Here is a 25,697-nt window from a genome sequence, read left to right on the forward strand (position 1 = left end):
GAGAGAGTTGGCAAATGTGATTGCAGAGCCATTGGCCATTATCTTTGAAATCTCATGGTGATTGGGGGAGAAGCAACTGTAGTTTTCATCTTCAAAAAAGGAAAGGCTGCGGCTCTGGAGAACTATAGACCAGTCAGCCTCACCTTAGTCCCTGGAAAAATTATGAAGCAGAACCTCAAAGAATCCATTTTGGAACTACTGGACGAGAGGAAGGTGATCAGGAACGGTCAACATAGATTCACTAAGAGCCTGACCAACCTAATTGCCTTTATGATGAAATAATTGGCTCTGCAGATATGGGAAAAGTGGTGGTTGTGATATATTTTGACTTTAGCAAAGCTTTTGATATAATTTCCCACAGTATTGTGGCCAGCAAGTTAAAGAAGTATGGATTGGATACATGGGCTGTAAGGAGGATAGAAAGATCACTAGATTGTCAGGCTCAATGAGTGGTGATCAATTGCTCAATGTCTAGTTGGCACCTGGTACCAAGCAGAGTGCTCCAGGGCCAGTAGTGGGTCCAGTTTTGTTCAATATCTTCATTAACGACCTGGATGAGTGGCTGGATTGCACCCTCAGCAAGTTAGCAGATAACACTAAGCTGGGAGGAGAAGTAGCCACATTGGAGGGTGGGGAAAGAGTCCAGAGTGATGTTGACAAATTGGAGGATTGGGTCAAAAGAAATCTGATTAGGTTCAACAAGGAGAACTGCAGAGTCCTGCACTTTGGATGGAAGAATCTGAAGCACTGTTACAGGCTGGGACCAACTGGTTAAGCAGCAGTTGTGCAGAGAATGGTCTGGGCAGCACAGCAGAGGAGAGGCTGGATATGAATCAACAGCGTGGCCTTGTTGCCAAGAAGCCTAATGACATATTGGGCAGCATAGGAGGAGCATTGCCAGCAGATTGAGAGAAGAGATTATGTCCCTCTATTGGGCACTGGTGAGGCTACCTCTGGAGTACTGCTTCCAGTTTTGGTCCTCCATCACAAAAAAGAGTGTGGACAAATTGGAGAGAGTTTGTCAGAAGGCAAAGAAAATGATTGTGGGGCTGGAGCACATGACTTATGAGAAGAGCCTGAGAGAACTGGGCTTAATTTGTCTTCAGAAGAAAAGAATGAGGGGGCATTTGACAGAAGCCTTCAAATATCTGAAGGGGGGTTCCATCTGCTAGGCAGATGACAGAATGAGGAGCAATGGTTTCAAGTTGCAATACGGGGAGATCGGTGCTGATATTAGGGAAACCTATTTTACTAGGAGGGCTATGAAGCACTGGAATGGGCTCCCTAGGGAGATGATGGAATTTCTATCCTTAGAGATTTCTGAGGCCCTGTCTGTAAAAGGCCTGGCTGGGATGATTTAAGTTGGGATTAGTTCTGTTTTGAGCAGAGGGTTGGTCTAGATGACATCCTATGCACTCTTCTACCATCCCTAATCTTCAATGATTTTTCAAAATGGCTGAACACCTTCAGCTGCAAAAGACTCCAGAGGGACTCAAGAGCTCAGCACTTGAAGATAAAGCCAGCTGGCAACATGGATAAGGACCGGCTCAGAAACATAACTTTAGCTCCCCCCCCCCTTTTAAAAAAATTTTCAGCCACTGTCACTTGTACAATTACAATAAATATACACAAAACCAAGTAGTGAAAGATTAGATGTAAAAAAACCTCCTGTAGATAGCATTGACTTTTGAAACCTTGAATTAAAATTTCAAGTGGCAGAGGTGTAAATGGTTACACAAGAAGAAAGGTAGTGAAGACAAGTCCAAAATATTGATGCTTGTACTTTTTATATAAACTTTGGTATGTGGTAAATAAAAAAAGTTCCCCTCTTAAAAACAGTGCATAGTACTTTAATATTTCCCCCCACATACTGATAATATAATCATCATCGAATATCTTTTCTTCACTGAGAAGAAGCCTATCATTTAGTTATGATAGCCATCAACATACCTATATTTCCATCCACAGTATTTAGCTGCTAGAGTTTGGTTCCAAGTTAGTTTACCCATTTTTGTTATCACTGCACCTCTGGCAGCAGTGTAAAGTTTCAAAGCACTCGGTCATTGAAGATAACCTTTTGTATTTTGCTATTCCTGACTTGTCTGTCTTTTCAGCTGACTTTGGATCATCTTCCTCAACTTATGGCTGGATTCAACTACAAGATTCTGGAACACTTTTCAATACAATCTTTCTGCTGCTGCTCAGCTCCAGCTGATGTTAAGGGACATTAAGGGTGCTCAGCACCACTCAGAAGTTTCTCAGTGCTTCACAGAATGGAGTCTTAAAACATGAGAATACGGACATAGTGTTTCTTTTCAAATTTCCCAATTAAAAGCCAATGGGAAATCAATGGGAGTCTCTCTCTCCTTCTCAACAGGCTTTGGATCAAGCACTAAATCTCTAGAAATTTATCTTTGTACATTTATTTTAAGTGTTGATGATGACATGCAATAATGGAGAATTAAATCGCATCTAGTTCCATTAAAAATGAATGCTAGCATTACTACTAACAATAACTTGAGAGAACACACACGCTTTCCCCACATTCCTGGATAAACTTCGCCTGTGAGTTTGTTTCATAAGGCCCATATATAACAGGGGGGCCAGCAGACTGAAACGTTTCACCTCCAGTGTTGCAAGTTAGTTTCACCAGTTAGGTTTCATGACACAACAGCATTTACATGCATCAGCAAACAATGAACATCTAGGAATATACAATACCTGTGACTGTTGTAGACACAGACTCTTCATTTCAGAATAAGCAAAGGGCAAGAAAACAAATAAAATGAACCATTGTGTTCTTGGCTACAGGATTTGGGGAATCCCTAGAAAAGCCCCTATCACTCAAGTTTTCCTCCTGGCTTCCTTTTCCCTATTTTTCTCATCTCTTCTCTCCTCTTCTGCGATCAAAGGGAAGGCCTAAGTGGTTGATTATCCTTCTTTGAGAGAGGGGAGAGTCATGTTTCCTGCCACTTGGAGGTTAGTGGACAGAATGAGTCCGCCCATCTGGTCATTTCCTAGAACGGGCTAGCAGAGAGCACACAGATCTTGAGCCTATTGGCCCTGTCCAACCAATGCAAAACAGAACACAGATCAACAACTTCAGACAATGGCAGACTCCACATAGCTTAGGGACTGTCCTGCAAATTGCCTGAGTCAGAATTCTCCTTGGCTTTATGTTTCATTGATCCTAAAAACTGGCTCAGGTTCCCACTCTAGAAAAATTAAGTAGTCCTGAAGTCAAGATGGAAACAACCTTTTTATTCTCTTTAACTCCACTTATTCCAAATCCATGCTGGCCACTTACAGCTTTCTAGGAGATACACCAACATGGATCTTGTACTCTTTCCTCTTTTTCCACATTTTTTTCCTGCAGCAAATTTAATTCAAGGTTGCTTCAATCTGATACTCTACCTTCAGTTTCAAATTTCAAGCTGGGGCTTTTCAGGCATTTTTTACTCATGGGAAAGATGGCTGTCATTCAGTTTCACTTTACATTTGGACCTTCTCTTCATCATTCTGTATAGCATTCCTTCATACCATTAACCATTTAACTGTTGCAGCGTGGTCTTAGGACACAAAACAAGGGAAGTGCAAGATGTGGGTTACAGAAAACAAACAGGACTTTTGTCAGCATTTTTTTTGTCCCAACAAACTGATCACACTTCTGATTTTGACACCAATAATGGCTGAAACCAAGAGCAAGTTTTTGCAGCTAGTGGGAGGATAGCTACATAATCATATTCCTTGCTAAAAGCCACAAATCTAGGAGATTGTCAGTGCTGCCACAAACATACGGTTCCTTTTGTTGATGGTGTAACCTCCAGTATCTCCAACAAGGTTCACTTTAAACATGGTTGTCTAGATAGTTTATGTAGGAGAAAGCTTTAACCCAGCATTTAACTATCAAGACACTTAAATTCTGCCCTAGTAGAGCCAAGTAAAAACATACACTAGTTTACATGAGCTGTGCTGGTGTTTATTGACTTTTTTGACACATTATTGCTTGGCTTTGAAAGCATTTCAGCATGTGGTAGTGCCCACGTACAGTTTCACTGACATTTGAGTTTATCTTTAAACAATATTTTTAAGGATCATAATGTCGTTATGCTCTGCTGACCACCTCAGTCTTTCTGCTGATGTTTGAGCAGTCTTTTGGACACAGCCGCCAGGCCGTCTAGCCTCTGTAAATTTCAGTTTATACATGTATTGGCAATACTTTACTTTGAGTGAGGTTGTTCAGTTGTGATGAGGGATGGACAGGCTGGATAATGTTACAACTAGAAACAGCTTCAGGGAATTAAGATAGATCTTGCTGATTCCTCATGAAGCAAAACAATTCTTTTACTCAGTTCATCTACATGTTCATCCTCGGTCATTAAGCGCCAAGCAAATGTTGGTCTAAACTGAGCAAACTGAGCTGCATGATGAAGTCCATGGAATTCTGTAAATAATCATTAGCCATTTATTCCCCCAGGACTCTCTGAATCATACATGCATATGCTCATATTAACAAGTTTGTACAGGAACAATTCAGACTAGTATGAACCACAGAAGTTTATAACACGGGGAATAACGGACGAAGGGATAAAAGGCTCTTCAACTGACATCACTTCACAGGGCAAGAGGCACAGCTACAGCAGATGAGAGTATGAGCAGAACTGAGCTGAAGTCACAAGAGTAAAATAGCACAAAGGCTTAAACCGGAACACATACACACACACACACCATAGAAAATATTGATAACCTCTTTGGTGCCAACACAAATACAAACATGGTAAGAGATGCCAAACTTGGCAACTTGCCTTACCAAACAATACTGCCACAATTCCACATAAAAATCCATATGAAATTCACAATGCTAGGAGGGGATGGAAAGAAACAAAAAGTATGAAATTATAAGTTCAGTAGAAAGTCTGGATGTCACTTTAAAGCAGTGTGAGATGGGAGGGTGGAGGAATAGAATCAGAATGCACCATAAGCCTAAAAATATGCCAAAAGGAAAGTTCAGAATCAATTGAGCTTAGATGTAATAACTTTCATTGAACTAGGCTAGGTATTATATTATACAAGCTATGTGGGACTTACCCATAAATTTTGACTCTATCGGTGAAAATCTCGGGGCTGTTTTTGAGACAAGTACTACATACAGTACTTTTATATTGTGTAACCACATCATGATCAACGGTATAAGAAGTCATGTGGCATTGCAGACAGGAATAAATGATGACCACCATTCATGATCAATCTTTGGTGGAAGTAAAATAATTCCTATTTAACAGTCATCCTCAGCAGGAGTGCAAAAAATTAAATCCATCAAATCACAAAGTGTCGAAGACAGATCTATAAATCACAGTCATGTTCCCAAATATCCTGCATACTTTAAAATTAGGAAAATTAGCAGGAAATAAACACTCACGCTTGGAGAATATTGCTAATCTTGCAAATGTGAGAACATACACTAGAAACACTGCTGTATATCACATTTTGGGGGGAATAGTATGCTATCATTGATTAGCAGATGCTATTTACTACTATAATATTATAAACACAGTAAAGACTGTCTCAGAGGCTTCTGCCACTGCACAGTAATTATTTTAAATTTACAATACAAGGATTTATAAAGTGTGCATGTCAAATATGAACTGGGCACAGGATAAATTAAATGAAATGGTCTTAAAGGCAGCAATAGAACTAAGAACATATTGGAAAAAAAAGATTTAAACAAGAAGTCAGGAGGAAAAACATCAAGACAATATTAGACAGACTGGCAAACAGACCCCTGGCCTCTTTCTACCTCAGATTATTATTGTGTGTCATTAACGACAAAGTCCAAGATTTTCAAAAGGGATTTACACAAGGCAGGTGCTCAGCCCCATCTGAGAATCAGCTTCCTTTGCACTGACTAAAGTTGGGCACCCAGAAACAACAATAGCTACTTATGAAAATCCCAGCTAAAATATAGTAGCACAAGTCATCATGTACTCTCATTAGCCATGGGCAAATCTAGGTAAGCGTTCTTCCATATTTCTCCAGTGTCAGTCTGCATTGCCTGTATGCACACTCCACTTATTTTCAATCCACATAGCTGAAAAAAAAATCATTAAATGTCAGTAAAGATCTTTTTCTTCCTCTCTCACTCCTTGTTTTGTGCTCAAAAGCCATGTCGGTTTAGGCCACTTCTTCCTACTCAAACTGGCAGTCTCTCACTTGGATCTCTGCTCTTATCTTTGTTCTTCACCTCAGGAGTGTTATACCAACTGCAAAGTCTGCAAACTTCTGTTAAAGGTACTGAGCCTTCCTGAGCTAGCCTCAACATGTAAAATGAAAAGTGGGGGAGGGGCAAGGACTACAGACACTTTTGGAAACACCCAAAATAGCATACAATACATATAGAAAGCTGCACTCAGAAGCAGATACCATGCACCTTTCTTAGTGAGAAATGTCTTCTGAATAAGTTATTTGACAGAATATCGAATTCCTTTGCTCTCACAAGATTCTATATTCTAGGGCTTCCCAAACTTTTCCAGCCACGGAGCTCCTATGGGGAGTGGGGAGGGAGAGGGTTCCTGAAAATCTGGCAAGCCCTTAAAGCATGTGGATTTTTAATTCAATAGGTACCCAAATAAATATACAAAAAATAGAATTCTAATCTTTGCCTATTTCTTATATATTGTTCCCACCCCCCCTCCCAAGAAAACGATCAGAAAATTAGTAACAACTGTCATTAATATTTTCTTGTGGAGCCCCGAGACCTATCATGTGGAGCTCTAGGGCTTCACGAAGCACACTTTTGGGAGATCCTGCTATACTCTGTGGCTATGTCTCCACTATGACTTTTGCTGCAAGAGGCAATGCAAATGAAGCGCGGATTAGCATTTTCTCGTGCTTCATTTGCATACTCTCTTTCGTTCCGTTTTTGTGCTAGGGTTTTTTGCGCAAAAACAGGCAGTGTGGCCGTGGCCATTTTGCGCAAAACCCCCTTTTTCTGCAAGATCCTCCTGCCTGTCCCAGAGAGGCATAAGGATCTTGCGGAAAAAGAGGTTTTTGTGCAAAATAGCCAAAGCCACACTGCCTGTTTTTGCACAAAACACCCTAGCACAAAAACGGAATGAAAGAGTATGCAAATGAAGCACAAGAAAATACTAATCCATGCTTCATTTGCATTGCCTCTTGTGGCAAAAGTCAGGGTAGACATAGCCTGAATGTATCATCAGTCATATAACTCACTTAAGGCCTGATCCAAAACAAACAGATGTCACTAGGAATCTTTCTACTGATTTTGTGAGGTTTTGCATCAGGCCATAACTGCTCCATGCCCAAACTGAAGGTGGGGAAATACTTTCCACAAAAAGTACAGATAACATACAAAATGTAACAATGACACAAGGTAAAAGCTTTGCTCTCTAACTGTAATTAATCAGAATTAATGTTTTTTAATAGGGCTAAAAAGATAGCCGGTTGCAGAAGCACAGCTTATTACAATGATAAACTTCTTTTATCATCAGTGTATAGGATATCACAATGGCTTGCTTTGCAGAAAGGAAAACAAGCAGCAAGATAAGACATGCTGCTGGCTGAAATCTAACAGCACAGCTGGTTGCCAGAGCCCCAAAACTCAGCCAGGATCAAAAAGCAAAACTTTACAAAACACAAAACAAAACTTAAACATAACCCCTTTACTCTCCAAGAGCATGAATGCATTACCCAATAAAGAGTGGACTAGACTATTTCTTGTTCTCATTTAGAATGATCCTGCAACTCTGCCTTTCCATGTCTCTCACAAGTTACATGCTCATCCAGAACATCTGTAACATACAAAACTATTATCCTGTGATCATTTATATAGTGAAGATCAGATCCTTAGCTGTGTGTAAATCAAGATATTCAATTGACTCCAATGGAGTGGCCCCAATTTACAGCAGAGGGGTATCTGGCTCCTGAAGTTTATGCTGCATGATTTCAGCATATGCATGTATGTGACGTTAAACAGATTGTGGTACACGGACATACAGATCAATGGGTTGCATTAGTTATTCTGCACATCATGGTGTAAGTACACGTATGACATGAATTACATTGCACTATTACAATAGTATAGTTGTTACCTTGAGTCACCATGGTATTGTGAGTAGCAGCCCCATATTTTGTGGAAAGTACTTGCTGCTTTTGAGTTTTGGTATTCAGCTCACAAAGAGCTTGATTCTGCACTGGTTTGCCATTGCTTACAGTGGGTGCAGGATCAGGCCATAATAGTGGTATAAATCATGAATGGGAGTTTTGCTTGAATAGCTCTAGGCCCAGTACTAGATTTTAGTAACAGTCTGTTCTACCTTGAACCACAGCAGATGATGACTAGAAACATTCCTACCTAGTTCCCATAATGCTACGTGCACATTTGTGTCTGTACATATTAAACTAGACATCTGTTTAACTGAAACGTAAGGCCAAACCCTAAGCAGCTGCAAGACTGACATATATCCGTGAACTTGGGCAAAGTTAAGCACATTTCCACCTTCTGTGAATCTGGCCCATGAAGATGAGTTGAAATAATTCAAAGTGAGTATTTTACTCAACTAATTTATCCTCTTATGACATGGCTACATTACAATTAAAACCTGTAACTGCCTGTGCATGTTGACTTGGACTCTCGGGGCTCAGGTGAAGGTGCTGTTTAATGACAGTGAAGATGTCTGGGCTTGGGTGGGAGCCCAGGCTCCCAGACATGATGAGGTGGCAGGGTCCCACACATGGTGGATATGATTTAAATCAAATGGTGTACATCACGAGTCAGGAAGAATCGATTTAATCATGGTTTTCTACACAAAAGTGCATTCCAGTGGGAGAATGGAATGGCAGATCTCAAATCAATGAAGCCTACACTCAGGGTGTATCTAGACTACAGAGTTTTGTCGACAAAAGTGGACTTTTGTCGACAAAACTATACCTGCGTCCACACTACCGCTGAGTTCTGTCGACATAACGTCGACAGAACTCAGCAGTTTTGTCGACGCTGGTAACCCTCATTTTACGAGGCATAACGCCTTTTGTCGACAGAGTTCTGGCGACAGAGGGTGTTTTTGCATCTAGGGTTGTGTCTAGACTACAGGGTTTTGTCGACAAAGCAATTTGCTTTGTCGACAGAACTGAATGTAGTCTAGACGCTCTTTGTCGACAGAAGCTTTGTCGACAGTATCTGTCGACAAAACTTCTGTCGACAAAACCCTGTAGTCTAGACGTACCCTTACGGTATGGCTACACAGCAACATTTTGAAAATGTTATTTCGAAATAACTGCCCGCTGTGTAGATGCAGACTGAGTTATTTCGAAATAAATATTGAAAAACTGTCAAGCTGGAGGACTTCTTACTCCAACTCCTGTAACCCTCATTGTATGAGGAGTAAGGGATGTCCAAGGAAGAGTTCTCTATTTTGAACTAAGTGCTATGTAGACACTCCCAATTTCAAAATAAGATACGCAATCGGCATAGCTCAATTCGCATAGCTTATTTCAAGTTAAACCCTGCTGTGTAGATGCACCCTTAGAAACACCTCAAGACTTCTGGAATATGCTGCTCAAACAGTTTCACTTTTGTTTCCACTGCCTGTCCCTCCTTTCTCACATTTATTTCCAGACTTCTTCTCCTTCTCTAGACCTATGCCACCCACAACAATCTTCTATTCACTGAACTTTTTGAAACGTTGTACTTTTATAGATAGGTAAGGGATTGGCCCATTAGGAAGGCAGGATAAGGGACGCCCTGAAGGTAGGGAGGTGGGATGGGTTCAGGAGTGGCCTAGGGGCACTTGCCTGGGGCATTTGCCTGGGGGATGGCAGGGTTGTGGTCTTGATCCTCAACCACTCTGGACATGGCTGGACTGCCAACACAAGTTGCCCCAGAGATAGAGCTGGCTCCCCCATTAGAAAGGCAGGCTTAAGGGACACCCTGAAGGTAGGGAAGTGGGGTGGGTTCTGGCCTGGGGACAGCAGGGTTGTGGGCTTTGAGCCCTGCCCAACCCAGGTTCAGGTGGACTGCCAACACCAGTTGCCCCTGGGACAGATCTGGCTCCCCCATTAGGAATGCAGGATTAAGGGACACCCTGAAGGTAGGGAGGTACACAAATCTGCAAAGGGGCAATAGGGTTGGGGTCTGTTACTTATCACCTCTATATTATTTATATAAAAACACTTTTGTTATTACCAAGCATGTTATCTCAGGAGACAAGAATCCACAGTTTGAGAAGTGTAAAACTAAGCATCTCTTATGGTCTCTCCTAGATTGAACACTGAGTTCCACTGGGTAGATAGAAAGATTAACCTAAATAATCTATGCAGAAACCTCTGCAACACCACAAGATTAGGCCCCTAATCCATTAACTATTGGAACTCATTTACAAAACATTTTCTTAAATATTACCTGAATTACAATTTATAATCCCTATTCCATGAGGAGAGATATCTTTGAGTTATGATGCATCTTAAAACTATCTTTAGAGATTTTTTTTCCTCAAAAAGCATTATAAAAGCTATTAGATTTAAATAAAAATCAGATTTAAAAAATTATAAAAAAATCATTGATTTTTATCTACCCTGGTCTCAGAATATGGGTCCAGCCTGAGCCCAAATATTTACACTAAATAGCTTCTCAGCCTGAGCCAGATGACACGGGCCAAACATGGCTTTCTAATTTCACTGTAGACACTTTTATTCTACATGTAGAATGTCAGCAAGTAAACCAGGATTTTCTCAGGGTAATTCAATTGTTTGAATTTGTTCAGAGTATCAATACCATCTGTTTACTTTATGAACCGATTATTAACAGTTTTCTGTAAATAGCTATTTAGGGTGGTGCTGCTATTAGAAGCTCTTCTCCCTGACCAGCTAAGCAATACTTTTAGAATCGAGAGGAGGAAGTGTCTGAAGATTCTATGAGGCCTTGACACTCCCCGGCACGGGTAACATTTTGTGGAGAGGTAACAGATAAGAAGGAATTTTAAATAAGTTTTTTTTTCTCTCAATCTCTCAGAGGCCTTGCTGGGGGCATTATTCCTATACAGGTTAGGCCTCTGTAATTGAGGATTACAATGAGGATTTTAAATATATTTTTCTCTCATCACTGTGCTTGGTCCTACTTGCCAAGAGTGCAGTCAGTACTATGGCTGGTTGATTTAACCTCTCCCATATCTTGTTTAGTTGTGTCTGTTGGAATCTTTTCTCTTGCAGTGACAAGCCATGTCCAACTGTATATAAAATGTAATACCTCTGAGTACTTCTGTGTGTAAATGTAAGGTTATTTATGAGCACTTAGGTGTGCAAGCCTGGAATTCGTGTTCCATGAAAATCTGTATAAAACTTAATTGCATTAATGTTTGTTGCAACATGATTAAATTACTCAGAATCTGCAAATTCACAGGTAAGGTCCCAATGCAGCAAACCCACCACAGGAAGTGCTCCCACAGATTTGTAGGATGGGGCAACAATTTATCTGCAAGTTTTTGACTAATCCTTCAAGCGTTCCAGTTTGGAATTCCTACCAACTTTTAGGGCTTGAGTAACAATAGGGGCTCCAGTCAGTTTGCACATGTTCAGAATCTGAGCTGGATCTCTCCCCCTGGAGTTTGGAACAAAGATTTACCAACACACAGAAAGGTGACTAATGTAAGATTGCTTGCATCTTGAACACAAGAGAATTTAACACGTTTCTTTGGAGACTGGAATGATTTGAAAGCTCATATTTGATTTACTCACCACTCTCCTCTTTGGAAAAAATATGCCTGAAAGCTCTTTTCTTTTAAAATAAACAGAATTCTAAAAGGAATACAGAGTACAGGCAGTCCCCGGGTTACATGGATCCGACTTACATCGGATCCCTACTTACAAACGGGGTGAGGCAACCCCGCACTAGCTGCTTCCCCCCAGCAGACCAGGGAGACGCGAAGCTAGCGTCCCCCCCATCCCCCCCAGCAGACCAGGGAGACGCGGAGCGGCTTTTCTCAGCAGACACCTCAGCTTGAGAATAAAGGACTAAGGGAAGTGAGGTGTGGGAGAATAAAACAGCTCTGGAGAAATGTTTGGCTAGAGTTTCCCCTACAATATATACCAGTTCCGACTTACATACAAATTCAACTTAAGAACAAACCTATAGTCCCTATCTTGTACGTAACCCGGGGACTGCCTGTATTCCCCATCATTACTTCTCTACTTCTGAATTTTAATGGCTAGAACTAGCAATTCTCCTCATCAACAGTTATATTTTTCATTAATGAATGCTGGGATTTCCTAACAACCCTAATGGTGCTAGGAAACCAAATCTTGTTACATTTCGAAGGGGAGCTGAGCACCTAAACTACTTTTGGAAAATGTTCACAAACACTTACACTATTCTTTCTGCTACAGGAGATCCCATTCTCGCTGCAGTAAATTGACAATTTAAAATTGTGCTTTTGCTAAGTGCCTAGCTTTTTAATTGACAGTAGATTGGGTAAGAGTCTACTATGGAAATAACAAAGGGGTGATGCCTTCACTAGTAGTGACTACTCTGAAAACTTCAGGTAAGAATTTCCACAATCACCACATCATAATCCCAGATAATACAACTGTGCGGTGGGGTTTATTTCCGCCTTGGGGAAGGGGAGGTACCTGTAGAGACACAAACCCCTATCAGTCTAACACAGAAGAAGGAGCAGGTCGGACACAGCAGTTAGGTCGCCTAAAGTTCTGCAGAATGGATTGAAACACATTATGCTGCCTCCCTTTAAGTTTCTTATTTGAAGATGTATCTGAGGAAATTGATTTCCGGGTCTGCGTGCTTTGTGCCCTGATCAGTTTCTCATGTTCTCGTATTTGTCTTTGTAAGTGATTTTGGATCGCAATCCCCAGTGACTCTGGGTCTAAGGAAGCACCATATACCTCCCATGTCATGCCTTGTTCATCCCATACAACATCTCTGACGTACTTGGATTGCTGCACGTGCACTTTTGTCTCTGTGGCTATTGTGGGCTTTTTCTTCTTTTCCCCAACATGTGGCAATGGTGGAGCAGAGGTAGAACAAACTGTTGGTTCCTTCCTGATTTCACTGGCCTTGCTGTCTTGGTGCAGTGGAACTGTTGGTGTCACCAGTATATGGGCGTCATGGGTAGAATTCACATTCAACTCAGATGTCAGTCCTGCTTGCAGACACAAGCTGCTGGACTTCTTTGGCTGATTACTTTCTTCTAGTACTTTACCCTGCTCTGTTTGAACTGTGTCTGGTGCATATACCTTCACAGAGCCTGCAGCAGCTCCAGTAGGGGTGTTTGCCCCAACTTTAGCATCAAACAACAATAGCTTTTCCTCCTCCTTTGGCTTTATTTCTGTTTTGACATTAACGGGACTGGATTGCATTTCATCAGCACTCTGGAACTGCGAGTGCTTTCTATCAGTGTCGCCACCGGCTGTGCTGCACAGGGTCTCTGCCTGCTCAGTCCCAAGGGAGACATGCCCGGATGACTGCTTACTTTCTGAATCACTGACACGGTGTGGAAAATTGTTGCTGGCTTCAGGAATGGCTGCAAATAGAGATGGGTGCGGCTCACCCTCTCTAGCCTGCTGAGGTGCGGCAGGCTGATTACTGGTGTTAACCATAATCTGGTAAACAGGTTTTGCCTTCAGTAAGATTGCAGCATCTGATGACAGCTGAGGAATGTCAGCTCTATCTCTGGTCAAGCAGACTGCCTGTGTTTCCGCCTTATCAGCAAATATTTCTTGGGTGTTCCTGACCCTTTGTGGGCATGGACAGGCAAGTGCTGTGTTACCTGACAGCAGAGGACACAGGGTGTCAGGAGGATCTTCTTGATGCTTTTGCAGTTTGGCAGGCTGAGCTTTCACTGTATCTGTGACAGCTGCTGGGACAGACGCTTCTGACATGATACCAGGACACCAGGCTGGCTTTTTGAGTGATGCAAAGTCACCAACAAGTTCTGATTGAGTCAGCCCATCACTACTCTGATAAATGATGTGCAATTGCTCTTCTGCCTCTGGAGGAGGATTTCCCTGCAGAAATGCAGCAAACATACTTGGGCTGGTGGAAGCTGACTTGCTCTCCATACTGGCCACTGCTTGCACCTCAGCATCACACCATGTCCTGTTTATTGCCTCTTGAACTGTGCCTTCAGGCTGAACTGTCATCGTACCTGTGTCTCTGAACCTGGAAAGCTGGAGCAGCATTGGCTCTGTTTTCTCCATCTCTGGCTTGCATGCTGGCTGCGATCCCTTAAAGCCAGACTGTGGTAAAGCCTCATTCCCCTGTGCAAGTGCAGTCCTAAAAGCGGGACAGGAATGCACATCATTTGCAGCTCTTATCTCTGCTTCTGAATTAACTTGTGGCCTGATCCTCAGATCAAAGTCCCTCACTGGAGTGACTGCCAGAGAGAAGCCCGGGTCAGTTATTTCCACCACTGTTTCTTTTTTCATTTGTATTCTTTGCAGGGTATTTGCCTGAGAAGAATGGTGACTGGACTCACAGCTCTTGATAGCGTTGCCTGGGGAAGAATAGTTTAACTCCTGAAGTTCTGCTGTATCATTCATTCCACAGACCTTCATTGCACAGTCATCAGCTTGTGCCAGTGATCTTGATGGGTCACTTTGCATAAGCTGGTTGGTATTGTGGGTAGCTGGCAGCATATCTGTTGCATGCCCAGCTGCACGGGTTCTTGCTAAAATCTGTGCTTGCTCTGGGGAGTCACTGTTGCCTTTTTGCTCTGAGTTACTGGCCGACTCAGTATATGCAGGAGACACTTCTTCAGGTTGGCTGAAGGACCCAGGCAAAAACATGTCTGGCTGGCTAGTGTCATCCCCCCAGAGTTGCTCACCCCTTTGAATGTCGGAAACTACAGTACAGTTCAGATCAAACAAGCAAACTCCAGTAGGTTCAGCTGTGGTGTAAGAAATGCCATTAGTGCTCCTCTCTATGCTTGTTTGTTTGTGCTGGTGCGTACTGGATTGCAGATCTCCCAGGCCATCTCTCTCATCAGAAGCAGCAACCAACAAAAGTTTGGCAGACCTCACAGGATCAGGCACCGTCCCCATAGAATTTGCCTGAGCTGTAGTTTGCAATTAGCTTTCTCCAGCAATTCTCTTGCAGAGCAGTGTTTGTATAAAGGGGGTTCCTGTCAGGAACAACTTTATTGTAGAGCCAACCTATAAAAGAAGGAAACACAGCATTAACAGCAATCAGATTTAAGCATGGAAAATAGCCAGTACAGATAGTTTTTAATATTTAAGGGAGGAGATGTTCAAAGGCATAAAGGGCGGTTTGGTGCTTCATTTAGAATCACAGAATCAGTACCCCCATTTTACATATGGCAAAATGGAGTCCCATACTGGTGACATAGAATCATAGAAGCCTAGGGGTGGAAGAGATCTCAGGAGGTCATCGAGTCCAGCCCTCTGCCCCAAAGCAGGACGAATCCCAACTAAATCATCCCAGCCAGGGTTTTGTCAAGCCGGGACTTCAAAAACCCCTAGGGATGGAAATTCCACCACCTCCCTAGGCAACCTGTTCCAGTACTTCACCACCCTCCTAGTGAAATAGCTTTTTCCTAATATCCAACCTAGATCTCCCTCACTGTAACTTTAGACCATTGCTCTGCCATCCGTCACTACTGAGAACAGCCTTTCTCCATCCTCTTTGGAACCTCCCAAAGGTAGTTAAAGGCTGCTATCAAATCACCCCATTCCCCACACTCTTCTCTTCTGCAGTCTAAACAAGCCTAACTCCCTCAGCCTCTCTTCGTAAGTCATATGCTCGAGCCCCCTAATCAGACTTGCACTGATTCAATACAAATTAGGGCCCTATTTCCCCTTTATGCCTTTGAACATCTCTCCCTAAGTAATTTTTCATTTACAGAATAAAAAAATATTTGAATTTCAAATATTTTCCTATGATTATTTATTGTTATTTATGATATTTTTCATATGATTATTTCCAAGAGATAGCTGCTAGCTGCAAATGCATCAAAATCTGCCCAGGTCGTTGAATGATAGAGTAAGAATGTTGTGCATTCATTTAGCCATGTGATTGACCTGGCATCAAAAGTTATCAAAAATATGGAAGTGGAATCTGTATTGTGTTGTTGCTTTGTGGAAAATGTTCTGCAGTCAAAATTCAATAAATAAAATTGGTCTGTTCCTGCGGAAAGGAAGTTTGGTCCCAAGGTTATGGCGTTAGCCTGAGACATGGGAAATCCAGGTTCAAATTCCTGTAATGAGCCAGACTTCCTATGCGACCGTGGGCAAGTCACTTAGGGAACATTTACAAAGCAAGGCTAGAGTGGAAATAAGCTATGCAACTTCAGCTACATTAACTATGTTGCATAAATTGGAATAGCTTATTTTGGCTATTCAGCAGGAAGTCCAAGGAAGAGCACTGTCCCTCCAACTTTCCTAACTCCTCGTAAAATGAGGGTTACAGGCGCTCGAGTAAGAATCCTCCAGCTTGACATTATTTTGACGTTATGTCGTGTAGACGTGGACTATGTTATTTCTGATGAAGGAATGCCTAACATAGTGAATGCTAGTGGGAAGGGAGTAGGTTTAGATGATAAAATAAAAAAAAGAACAAGTTAAAAATCACTTAGAGAAGTTAGATGCCTGAAAGTCACCAGGGCCTGATGAAATGCATCCTAGGATATTCAAGGAGCTGATAGAGGAGGTATCTGAGCCTCTAGCTATCATCTTTGGAAAATCATGGGAGACAGGAGAGATTCCAGAAGACTGGAAAAGAGCAAATATTCCTCTTTTTATAGATGGGCATTATAAGAACAACCCACGAAACTACAGACCAGTTAGTTTAACTTCTGTGCCAGGGAAGATAATGGAGCAAGTAATTAAGGAAATCATCTGTAAACACTTGAAAGGTGGTAAGGTGATAGGGAACAGCCAGCATGGATTTGTAAAGAACAAATCATGTCAAACCAATCTGACAGATTTCTTTGATATGATAATGAGTCTTGTGGATAAGGGAGAAGCGGTGGATGTGGTATACCTAGACTTTAGTAAGGCATTTGATATGGTCTCTCATGATATTCTTATCAATAAACTAGGCAAATACAACTTAGATGGGGCTATTATAAGGTGGGTGCATAACTGGCTGGATAACCGTACTCGGAGAGTAGTTATTAATGGTTCTCAATCATGCTGGAAAGGTATAACAAGCGGGGTTCCACAGGGGTCTGTTTTGGGACCGGCTCTGTTCAATATCTTTATCAACAATTTAGATATTGGCATTGAAAGTACGCTTATTAAGTTTGCAGATGATACCAAGCTGGAAGGGGTTGCAACTGCTTTGGAGGATAGAGTCATAATTCAGAATGATCTGGACAAATTGGAGAAATGGTCTGAGGTAAACAGGATGAAGTTTAATAAAGACAAATGCAAAGTGCTCCACTTAGGAAGGAACAATCAGTTTCACACATACAGAATGGGAAGCGACTGTCTAGGAAGGAGTATGGCAGAAAGGGATCTAGGGGTTATAGTGGGCTACAAGCTAAATATGAGACAACGATGTGACACTATTGCAAAAAAAAAGCAACATGATTCTGGGATGCATTAACAGGTGTGTTGTGAGCAAGACATGAGGAGTCATTTTTCTGCTCTACTCTGCACTGGTCAGGCATCAGAAAGATGTGGAGAAATTGGAGAGGGTCCAGAGAAGAGCAACAAAAATTAGAAGTCTAGAGAACATGACCTATGAAGGAAGGCTGAAAGAATTGGGTTTGTTTAGTTTGGAAAAGAGAAGATTGAGGGGGGACATGTGTGACGGCACAGTCGGGGTTCCCCCGATCCTGCACCAGCCGGTAGAATGGGGGGGCGGGGTTATTGCTTCTCCAGTATATAGCACAGCATAGACATGATGTGTTTACAGGAGTCTGGGCCAGGATACCTCAGAACTCTTGAGATGGGATCTCTATGCCCCTGGATTCCAGCCCTCTCCTTAGACTGGTTCCTCCATGATTCCAGCCCAAGACTGACCCTTCCCCCAGCACACACTTCCTGTGTCCGGTGTCCTCCCTTAACAAGTAGAACCGTCCTGAGGCCCCTCTTGCTGGGCCGTGCTTACAGACAACTGCCAGTGGGGGTCCTCCACAGCCCACTGCCCAAGCATAGCAATCAGCAAAGTACTGACACTACATCACAACATGTGGGCAAGTCAGTGAGAATCACACATCACAACACAGGGGGACCCCGGGATACAGAGCAGACTGCACCCCCACGACTCCACAACATGATAGCAGTTTTCAGGTATCTAAAGGGTGTCATAAGGAGGAGGGAGAAAACTTGTTCATCTTGGCCTCTGAGGATAGAACAAGAAGCAATAGGCTTAAACTGCAGCAAGGGAGGTTTAGGTTGGACATTAGGAAAAAGTTCCTGTCAGGGTGGTTAAACACAGGAATAAATTGCCCAGGGAGGTTGTGGAATCTCCATCTATGGAGACATTTAAGAGTAGGTTAGATACATGTCAATCAGGGGTGGCCTAGACAGTACTAGACTGGTCCTGCCATTAGGGCAGGGGAACGGACTTGATGACCTCTCGAGGTCCCTTCCAGTCCTAATATTCTATGACAGGCATGTCCAAAGTCCGGCCCGCGGGCCAATTGCGGCCCGTGTTCCGGTTTAATATGGCCCCCCAGGTAATTTGGCAATATCTATCTTTTATGGCCCCCAACGAATCCATATGTATTGAGATGAATACATTGTAAAATCTCAGTAAAATCTCTAAAAAGTTGGTCTAAATCAGTTATAAATATATTTGGACACAACATGTATACTTGGTGTTATGTTCCTGTTCATATTTTTTGAACTTAAAAGTTGACAGACAACCTTTATTACCAATAATATGTAATGTACTTTACAATGTTCCTGACATATTTCAGCTTCCTGGATTTTTTTTTTCATCTGGCCTTCAGATATGAAAGGCAGATTTAACACCTGTTTAGATTTGTCATCCATGTGACGAAATGAAAAGTATGCCGTTTGCAATAAACTTTGCATAAAATAGTTAATTTGCATTTACTTTTAATGGTTCAAAGAATGTCAGGCAAAATGGTCGGCCCTCACGCATGTTCACTTCATCAAATCTGGCCCTCTTTGAAAAAAGTTTGGACACCCCTGTTCTATGATTTCAGAATAATGCCAGTTACAAAACACCAAGACATAAAGGACCTACACTGAAGATTGTGAGGTCCCTAAGAGTACGTCTACACGGTGGACCTATTTTGGGATATGGGAAGTATCCTGAAATAGCTGTAAGTTGAAATAGATATTGTGAAATAGATTTTGAAATAATGAATGGCTTAATCCGATATCCTGGTAACCCTTTTTTCACAAGGGTTAAGGGGAATTTCAGAATAGTGAGTTATTTTGAAATTTGGCGCTGTGTAGACAGTGCCAAATTACAAAATAAGCTATTTCGAAATAGCATAGAAATAAGGCACTCAATTTGCGTACAGTAAATTGCGTAGCTTATTTTAAGCTAAGGGTACTGTGTAGACACACTTTAATAGTGCAGTGGAAGTACTGAAGATAGACAGTATCTGGCAGGTCTCTTGTATTTTTAGACAGGTTTTACTTCATAAATACTAATCTGCTAAAATGATCTGTTAAAGTAAATATTGTGAACTAATGTTAAGGAAAATGCAAGGATTGATTCTGGAGGTGCTACTGGAAAACAAATCTGCATTAATAATCTTTCAAAAGCATTCTCAACAATTGTAATAGACTAATTTACAAACTACAGGCATATCCTGTGTGCACAATTTTTTGTCCACTGCTGAGGTGCAGCCATGTGTTGGATAAAACACAGCTAAACTCAGCACCACTGCAAAACAGGAGATCAAAAACACTCTTCAGAGAGTAGGGAGAATTTTAGACAGAGGAAGCAGAATTATTCAGGACTCCAGAGAAACTCTCATTTCGAACTAAGAATACTTTTAAAAAAGATATCCAAGTTGGCCAAACTCTTCTCTACTGAAGTCATTAGTAACATTCCCATTGATGACAATGGATGCAGACCTAGATCAATGGTGAGCACTATGGAAAATCCCTGCTTTGTTCCTTTACATAGTAAGTTGCCTGTCTCCCCCACAAGACATTCATATGAAAACTTCTCCAACACATCCATGTCCAGGGAGCATAAGGCAGTGACTCATTATACTGGATTCTGTACTTCTATATCTGCCGCTGGCTTACTCAATGACCTTGGGCAAGTAATCCCTAACCCTTTACTAGATGAGGGAGGTAATCTAGTGACACATGATGTGGGAAAAGCTGAAGTACTCAATGCTTTTTTTGCCTGTGTCTTCATAGATAAGGTCAGCTCCCAGACTATTGCACTAGGCAACACAGTAAGGGAAGGAAGTGCGCAGCCCTCCGTGGAGGAAGAACAGGTTAAGAACTATTTAGAAAAGTTAGACATACACAAACCCATGGGGTCAGATTTAAAGCATCCAACGGTGCTGTGGGAGTTTGCAGATGTCATTGCAGAGCCTTTGGCTATTATCTTTGAAAACGCGTGGAGACAGGGAGAGGTCCTGGATGACTGGAAAAAGGCAAATGTAGTGCCCTTCTTTAAAAAAGGGAAGGAGGACAATCCAGGGAACTAAACACCGGTCAGCCTCACCTCAGATCCCATAAAAATAATGGAGGGGATCCTCAAGGAATCCATTTTGAAGCACTTGGAAGAGAGGAAAGTGATCAGGAATAATCAACACAGATTCAGCAAGGGCAAGTGATGCCAGGCCAACCTGACTGCCTTCTGTGATAAGGTAACTGGCTCTGTGGACAATGGGAAGTTGGTCAATGTGCTATAACTTGACTTTAGCAAAGCTTTTGGTACTGTCGCCCACATAATTCTTGCCAGCAAGTTAAGGAAGCATGGATTGGATAAATGGACTGTAAAGTGGCTAGACTGTTGAGCTCAACAGTTAGTGATCAACGACTCGATGTCTAGTTGGTGGTCAGTTTCAAGCAGGGTGCCCCAAGAATCAGTTCTAGGGCCGGTTTTGTTCAACATCTTTATTAAAGACCTGGAAGAGGAAATGGATTGCACCCTAATAAAGTTTGTGGATGACACTAAACTAGGGCAAGTGGTAGATGTGTTGGAGAGTAGGAATAGGGTCCAGAGTGACCTAGACAAACTGGAGGATTGGGCCAAAATAAATCTCATGAGGTTCAACAAGGACAAGCGCTGAGTACTGCACTTGGGACGGAAGAATCCCAAACATTGTTACAGGCTGGGGACTGACTGGCTAAGCAGCAGTTCCACAGAAAAGGACCTGGGGATTACAGTGGATGCAAAGCTGGATAAGAGTCAACAGTGTGTCCTTGTAGCCAAGAAGTCCAATGGCATATTTGGGTGCATTAGGAGGACCATTTCCAGCAGATCTAGATCCCCTTTATTTGGCATTGGTGAGGCCACATTTGGAGTGTTGCATTCATTTCTGGAGACCCCACCATAGAAAAGATGTGGATGCATTGGAGAAAGTTTAGCGGAAGGCAACCAAAATTACTAGGGGGTTAGAGGGCTGGAGCAGATGACCTACAAGGAGAGGCTGAGGGATTTTGGCTCATTTAGACTGCAAAAGAGAAGAGGGGGCAGGGGATTTGATAGCAGCCTTTAACTTACCGGAAGGGAAGTTCCAAAGAGGATGGAGAGAGGCTGTTCTCAGTAGTGACAGATGGCAGAATGAAGAGCAATGGTCTCAAGTTGCAGTGGGGAAGGTCTAGGTTGGATATTAGGAAAAACCTATTTCAATTGGAGGGTGGTGAAGTACTGGAATGGGTTACCACCTAGGGAGGTGGTAGAATCCCAAAGTTTTTATGTTCTGGCTTGACAAAGCCGAGGCTAGGATGATTTCGTTGGCGTTGGTCCTGCTTTGGGCAGGGAGCTGGACTCGATGACCTCTTGAGGTCTCTTCCAGCCCTAGGATTCTGTATCACCACTCTGGGAGTCCATTTTGCCATAGTAAATGGGGGTGCTGATGCCAATGTCATCCATGTAAATGCATCTGAGGATGCTGAGACAGTTGGCTGATGTGACTGAAGAGCCACTGGCCATTATCTTTGAAAACTTGTGGTGATCAGAGGAGATCCCAGATCACTGGAAAAAGGGAAACGTAGTGCTCATCCTTAAAAAAGGGAAGAAAGAGCATTTGGGGACCGAAAGACTGGTCCATTTCGCTTCAATCCCTAGAAAAATCATAGGGCAGATCGTCAAGGAATCCATTTTGAAACACTTGGAGGAGAGCAAGGTGATCAGGAACAGTCCTTGGTGAATCCTTGTTGGCAAGTCATGCCTGACCAACCTGATTAGCTTCTATGATGAGATAACTGGCTTTGTGGATGTGGGGAAAGCAGTGAACATGATATACCTTGAGATTAGGAAAGATTTCAATGTAGTCTCCCACAGTATTCTTGCCAACTAGTTACAGAAGTATGGCTTGGATTAATGGATTATAAATTGGATAAAAAGTTGGATATATTATTGGACTCAACAGGTAGTGATCAACAGTAACCCAGCCTGCTCCCTGGGCTTTGTCAAGCCAGAAACTTAAAAAAGTCTAAGGATGGAGATTCTACCACCTCCCTAGGTAACCCATTCCAGTGCTTCATTATCCTCCTAGTGAAATAGTTTTTCCTAATATCCAACTTAGACCTCCCCCACTACAACTTGAGACCATTGCTTCTTATTCTGACATCTGCCACTAGTGCTAATAGCCTAGCCCATACTTTCTGGAACCTCCCTTCAGGTAGTTGAAGGCTGCTATCAAATCCCCTCTCGCTCTTCTGAAAATTGCAAGTAAAGTACAAGTTTACAAATAACCCCGAAATATTCGGAAGTGTGCCAATGGTCAGTTAAAAGTGTTGATACTGCCAAACACCAAGATTCAACAGTAACTAATCAAGCCTTCAGAACCATGAAATTTGCTTAAATCACAAAATTTAATAACAATAACAATAAAATAAATAGTGGCTTCTTTTTATTTGCTGTCTGGTTTTTGAATCTTTAGTGTTCACATTTTCAAACCTCTGTTCATAAAGAGGAATAGAACCATTTTGTTTCAAATGAAAGCTGAGAGTCCATTCTCGTCACATGACTCCAGGAACAGGGAATTTTTAAAAAGCACAAAATATAAACATGGATTGCAATAAAACTGTAAGAACTGACAACACCATGACAACCTGTGCTCTGTCCCAGAAACATCAGCCTCCCCTCTGGTCTTTTAATTTAGGAAAAGACAAAAGTCATTGTCCTACAATGTGTTATACAAAATGTGAACCACAGAGCAACAGTTTTGAAAACTTCCTCCATACACACAAAAGTGTCTGAAATCAAGACTGTTTGATTTTCACTTCAGATTTTTTTCCTGGGAGTGCTGTAATTTTATGGTGTTATCATATGAGGAGGTTTTGTTTTATTTTTCTCCAGGGGCCTCTATTAATAGGTTGCCGTTTATTTTCTCTTGGTATCCGAGGGACCTAGATATGTCATTATGAATGAGAGACCAAAAGAATTAGAGACAAAAAGATAGCTTACTGCAAATAAGGTAATCCCTTTCAAACATTTTAATTTCTTAACTAGAGACTTCATCCTGCCAGTTTGAGCTTCAGAGCTGAGCAAAATGAGTCAAAATGCTCAGAATAAGATACTATCCTATGTTACCATCACATGAAGACGATGGATGATAGGGGATACACCTGGATTCCCTGAGCTTTGTAAGGAAAGTGGCTATAGTTTCTCAAAACATTGGTGTGGTCATAGCCATCTCTCTCACTTAGCAGGTTACACACTAAAAGCAAAGCTAAACTGTTAGCTAGTAGTATTTGAAACCCCATTTCCCTTATGCACATAGGAATACAACAGTTATTAGTGCTGAGATGTAGACATTAATCCTGGAAGGGACAATGTGCACTGGCAAGATGGGCTGGTGACACACCTACAGGGATTTATTTGTGAGATGGGTGTCAGACTGTCTTACTGGATGAGGGAGGTAACCTAGTGACAGATGATGTGGGAAAAAGCTGAAGTACTCAATGCTTTTTTTTGCTTCTGTCTTCACAGAGAAGCTCACCTCCTAGGCTACACTAGGTAACACAGTATGTGAAGGAGGTGGGGAGCCCTCTGTGGAGAAAGAACAGGATAAGAACTATTTAGAAAAGACAGACATACACAAACTCATGGGTCCGGATTTAATGCATCCGAGGGTGCTGAGGGAGATCCAGGGAACTATAGATCAGTCGGCCTCATGTCAGTCCCTAGAAAAATAATGGAGGGGATCCTCAAGGAATGCATTTTGAAGCACTTGGAAGAGGGGAAAGTGATCAGGTATAATCAACATGGATTCACCAAGGGCAAGTTATGCCTGACCAACCTGACTGCCTTCTATGACAAGGTAAACGACTCTGTGGACATGGGGAAGTTGGTGGATGTGATATACCTTGACGTTAGCAAAGCTTTTAGGGTATGTCTAGACTGCATCCCTCTGTCGGCAGAGGGATGCAGATTAGGCAGGTCGACATTGCAAATGAGGCAGAGATTTAAATATCCCGCACCTAATTTGCATAACAATGGCCACCACATTTTGCTGACTCAGCACTTTGTCGGTAAAAAGCGGCAGTCTAGAGGGGGATCTGTCGAGGAAGAAGCCTTTTTCATCAGATCTCTTATGCCTCCTGCAAGGTTTACAGGATCTGTAGAAAAAGGCTTTCTTTCTCTACAGATCCCCCTCTAGACTGCCACTTTTTAATCGACAAAGTGATGAGTCAGCAAAATGTGGCGGCCATTGTTATGCAGATTAGGCACGGGATATTTAAATCCCTGCCTCATTTGCAATGTCGACCTGCCTAATCTGCATCCCTCTGCTGACAGAGGGATGCAGTCTAGACATACCCTTAGTGTGGTCTCCAACAGTATTCTTGCCAGCAAGTTAAGGAAGTATGGGTTGGATAAATGGACTGTAAGGTGGATAGAAAGCTGGCTAGATTGTAAGGTTCAACGGGTAGTGATCAATGGCTCGATGTCTGGTTGGCAGTCAGTATCGGGTGGAGTGTCGTAACAGTTGGTTTTAGAGCTGGTTTTGTTAACATCTTTATTAATGATCTGGATGAGGGGATGGCCAGCTGCCAGCTCCACTGACTCCAGTCCTGGCCAGGGCTGCCCTCCCCACTGTGCCAGCCCCCACCGGGGCTGTGCTCCTGGCCGCCAGCTCAGCCCAGGCGGTCCAGCTGACGCTGGCCAGCCACGGTTCTCTGGTCCAGCAATATCCATGGTCCTGTGGCTGAGCCAGAGTGTCCTGGATTTTAAAGGTTCAAACAGTATTTCTGATTATAGTCAGAGTCTGTATTTCCAAAACCAATTTCTTCCAATTCATATGGAAGTCAGGTGTCATTGGTTGCTTCTGATCAACAATGGAGACCAAAGATTGTTCTTGAGGCTGCAGTTTTGTAAAATTAACATGTACACTTACCAACCCTTGTACAGAATTTATTGACGGACCCTTTATCATGAGGATTTTTTTAAAATGTTTTACTCAACCTGGTGAGGAGAATGGGTAGAATATTGCAAAGTTGCTCTTCTGAGACTGAAGTGCATTCCCATTATCCATTAATTGATGCTCATACTGTCTGATTGTCTCCTGCCCTACACTAGTCATAATCATACA

At 42.3% G+C, this 25,697-nt stretch overlaps 2 protein-coding genes across 4 annotated transcripts in view; both read right to left on the bottom strand.

Moving 5' to 3' along the window:
• The window catches only part of FAM13A (family with sequence similarity 13 member A), a 335,143-nt gene that overhangs the window by 252,820 nt on the left and 56,626 nt on the right, over positions 1 to 25,697 (bottom strand). The gene's annotated exons all lie outside the window — the stretch shown is intronic.
• GPRIN3 (GPRIN family member 3) overlaps positions 12,576 to 25,697 on the bottom strand; it is a 98,576-nt gene continuing 85,454 nt past the window's right edge. For all 3 annotated transcript variants that reach the window (XM_075929591.1, XM_075929592.1, XM_006111060.4), the window contains one exon: positions 12,576 to 15,177. In XM_075929591.1, coding sequence (XP_075785706.1) covers positions 12,661 to 15,066 — 2,406 coding nt within the window. In that variant the 5' untranslated portion in view covers positions 15,067 to 15,177 and the 3' untranslated portion in view covers positions 12,576 to 12,660. The remainder of the gene's footprint in view (positions 15,178 to 25,697) is intronic.

The sequence above is a fragment of the Pelodiscus sinensis genome, chromosome 5 (genome assembly GCF_049634645.1).
Source record: "Pelodiscus sinensis isolate JC-2024 chromosome 5, ASM4963464v1, whole genome shotgun sequence".
In the NCBI taxonomy this organism is placed as follows: Eukaryota; Metazoa; Chordata; order Testudines; family Trionychidae; genus Pelodiscus; species Pelodiscus sinensis.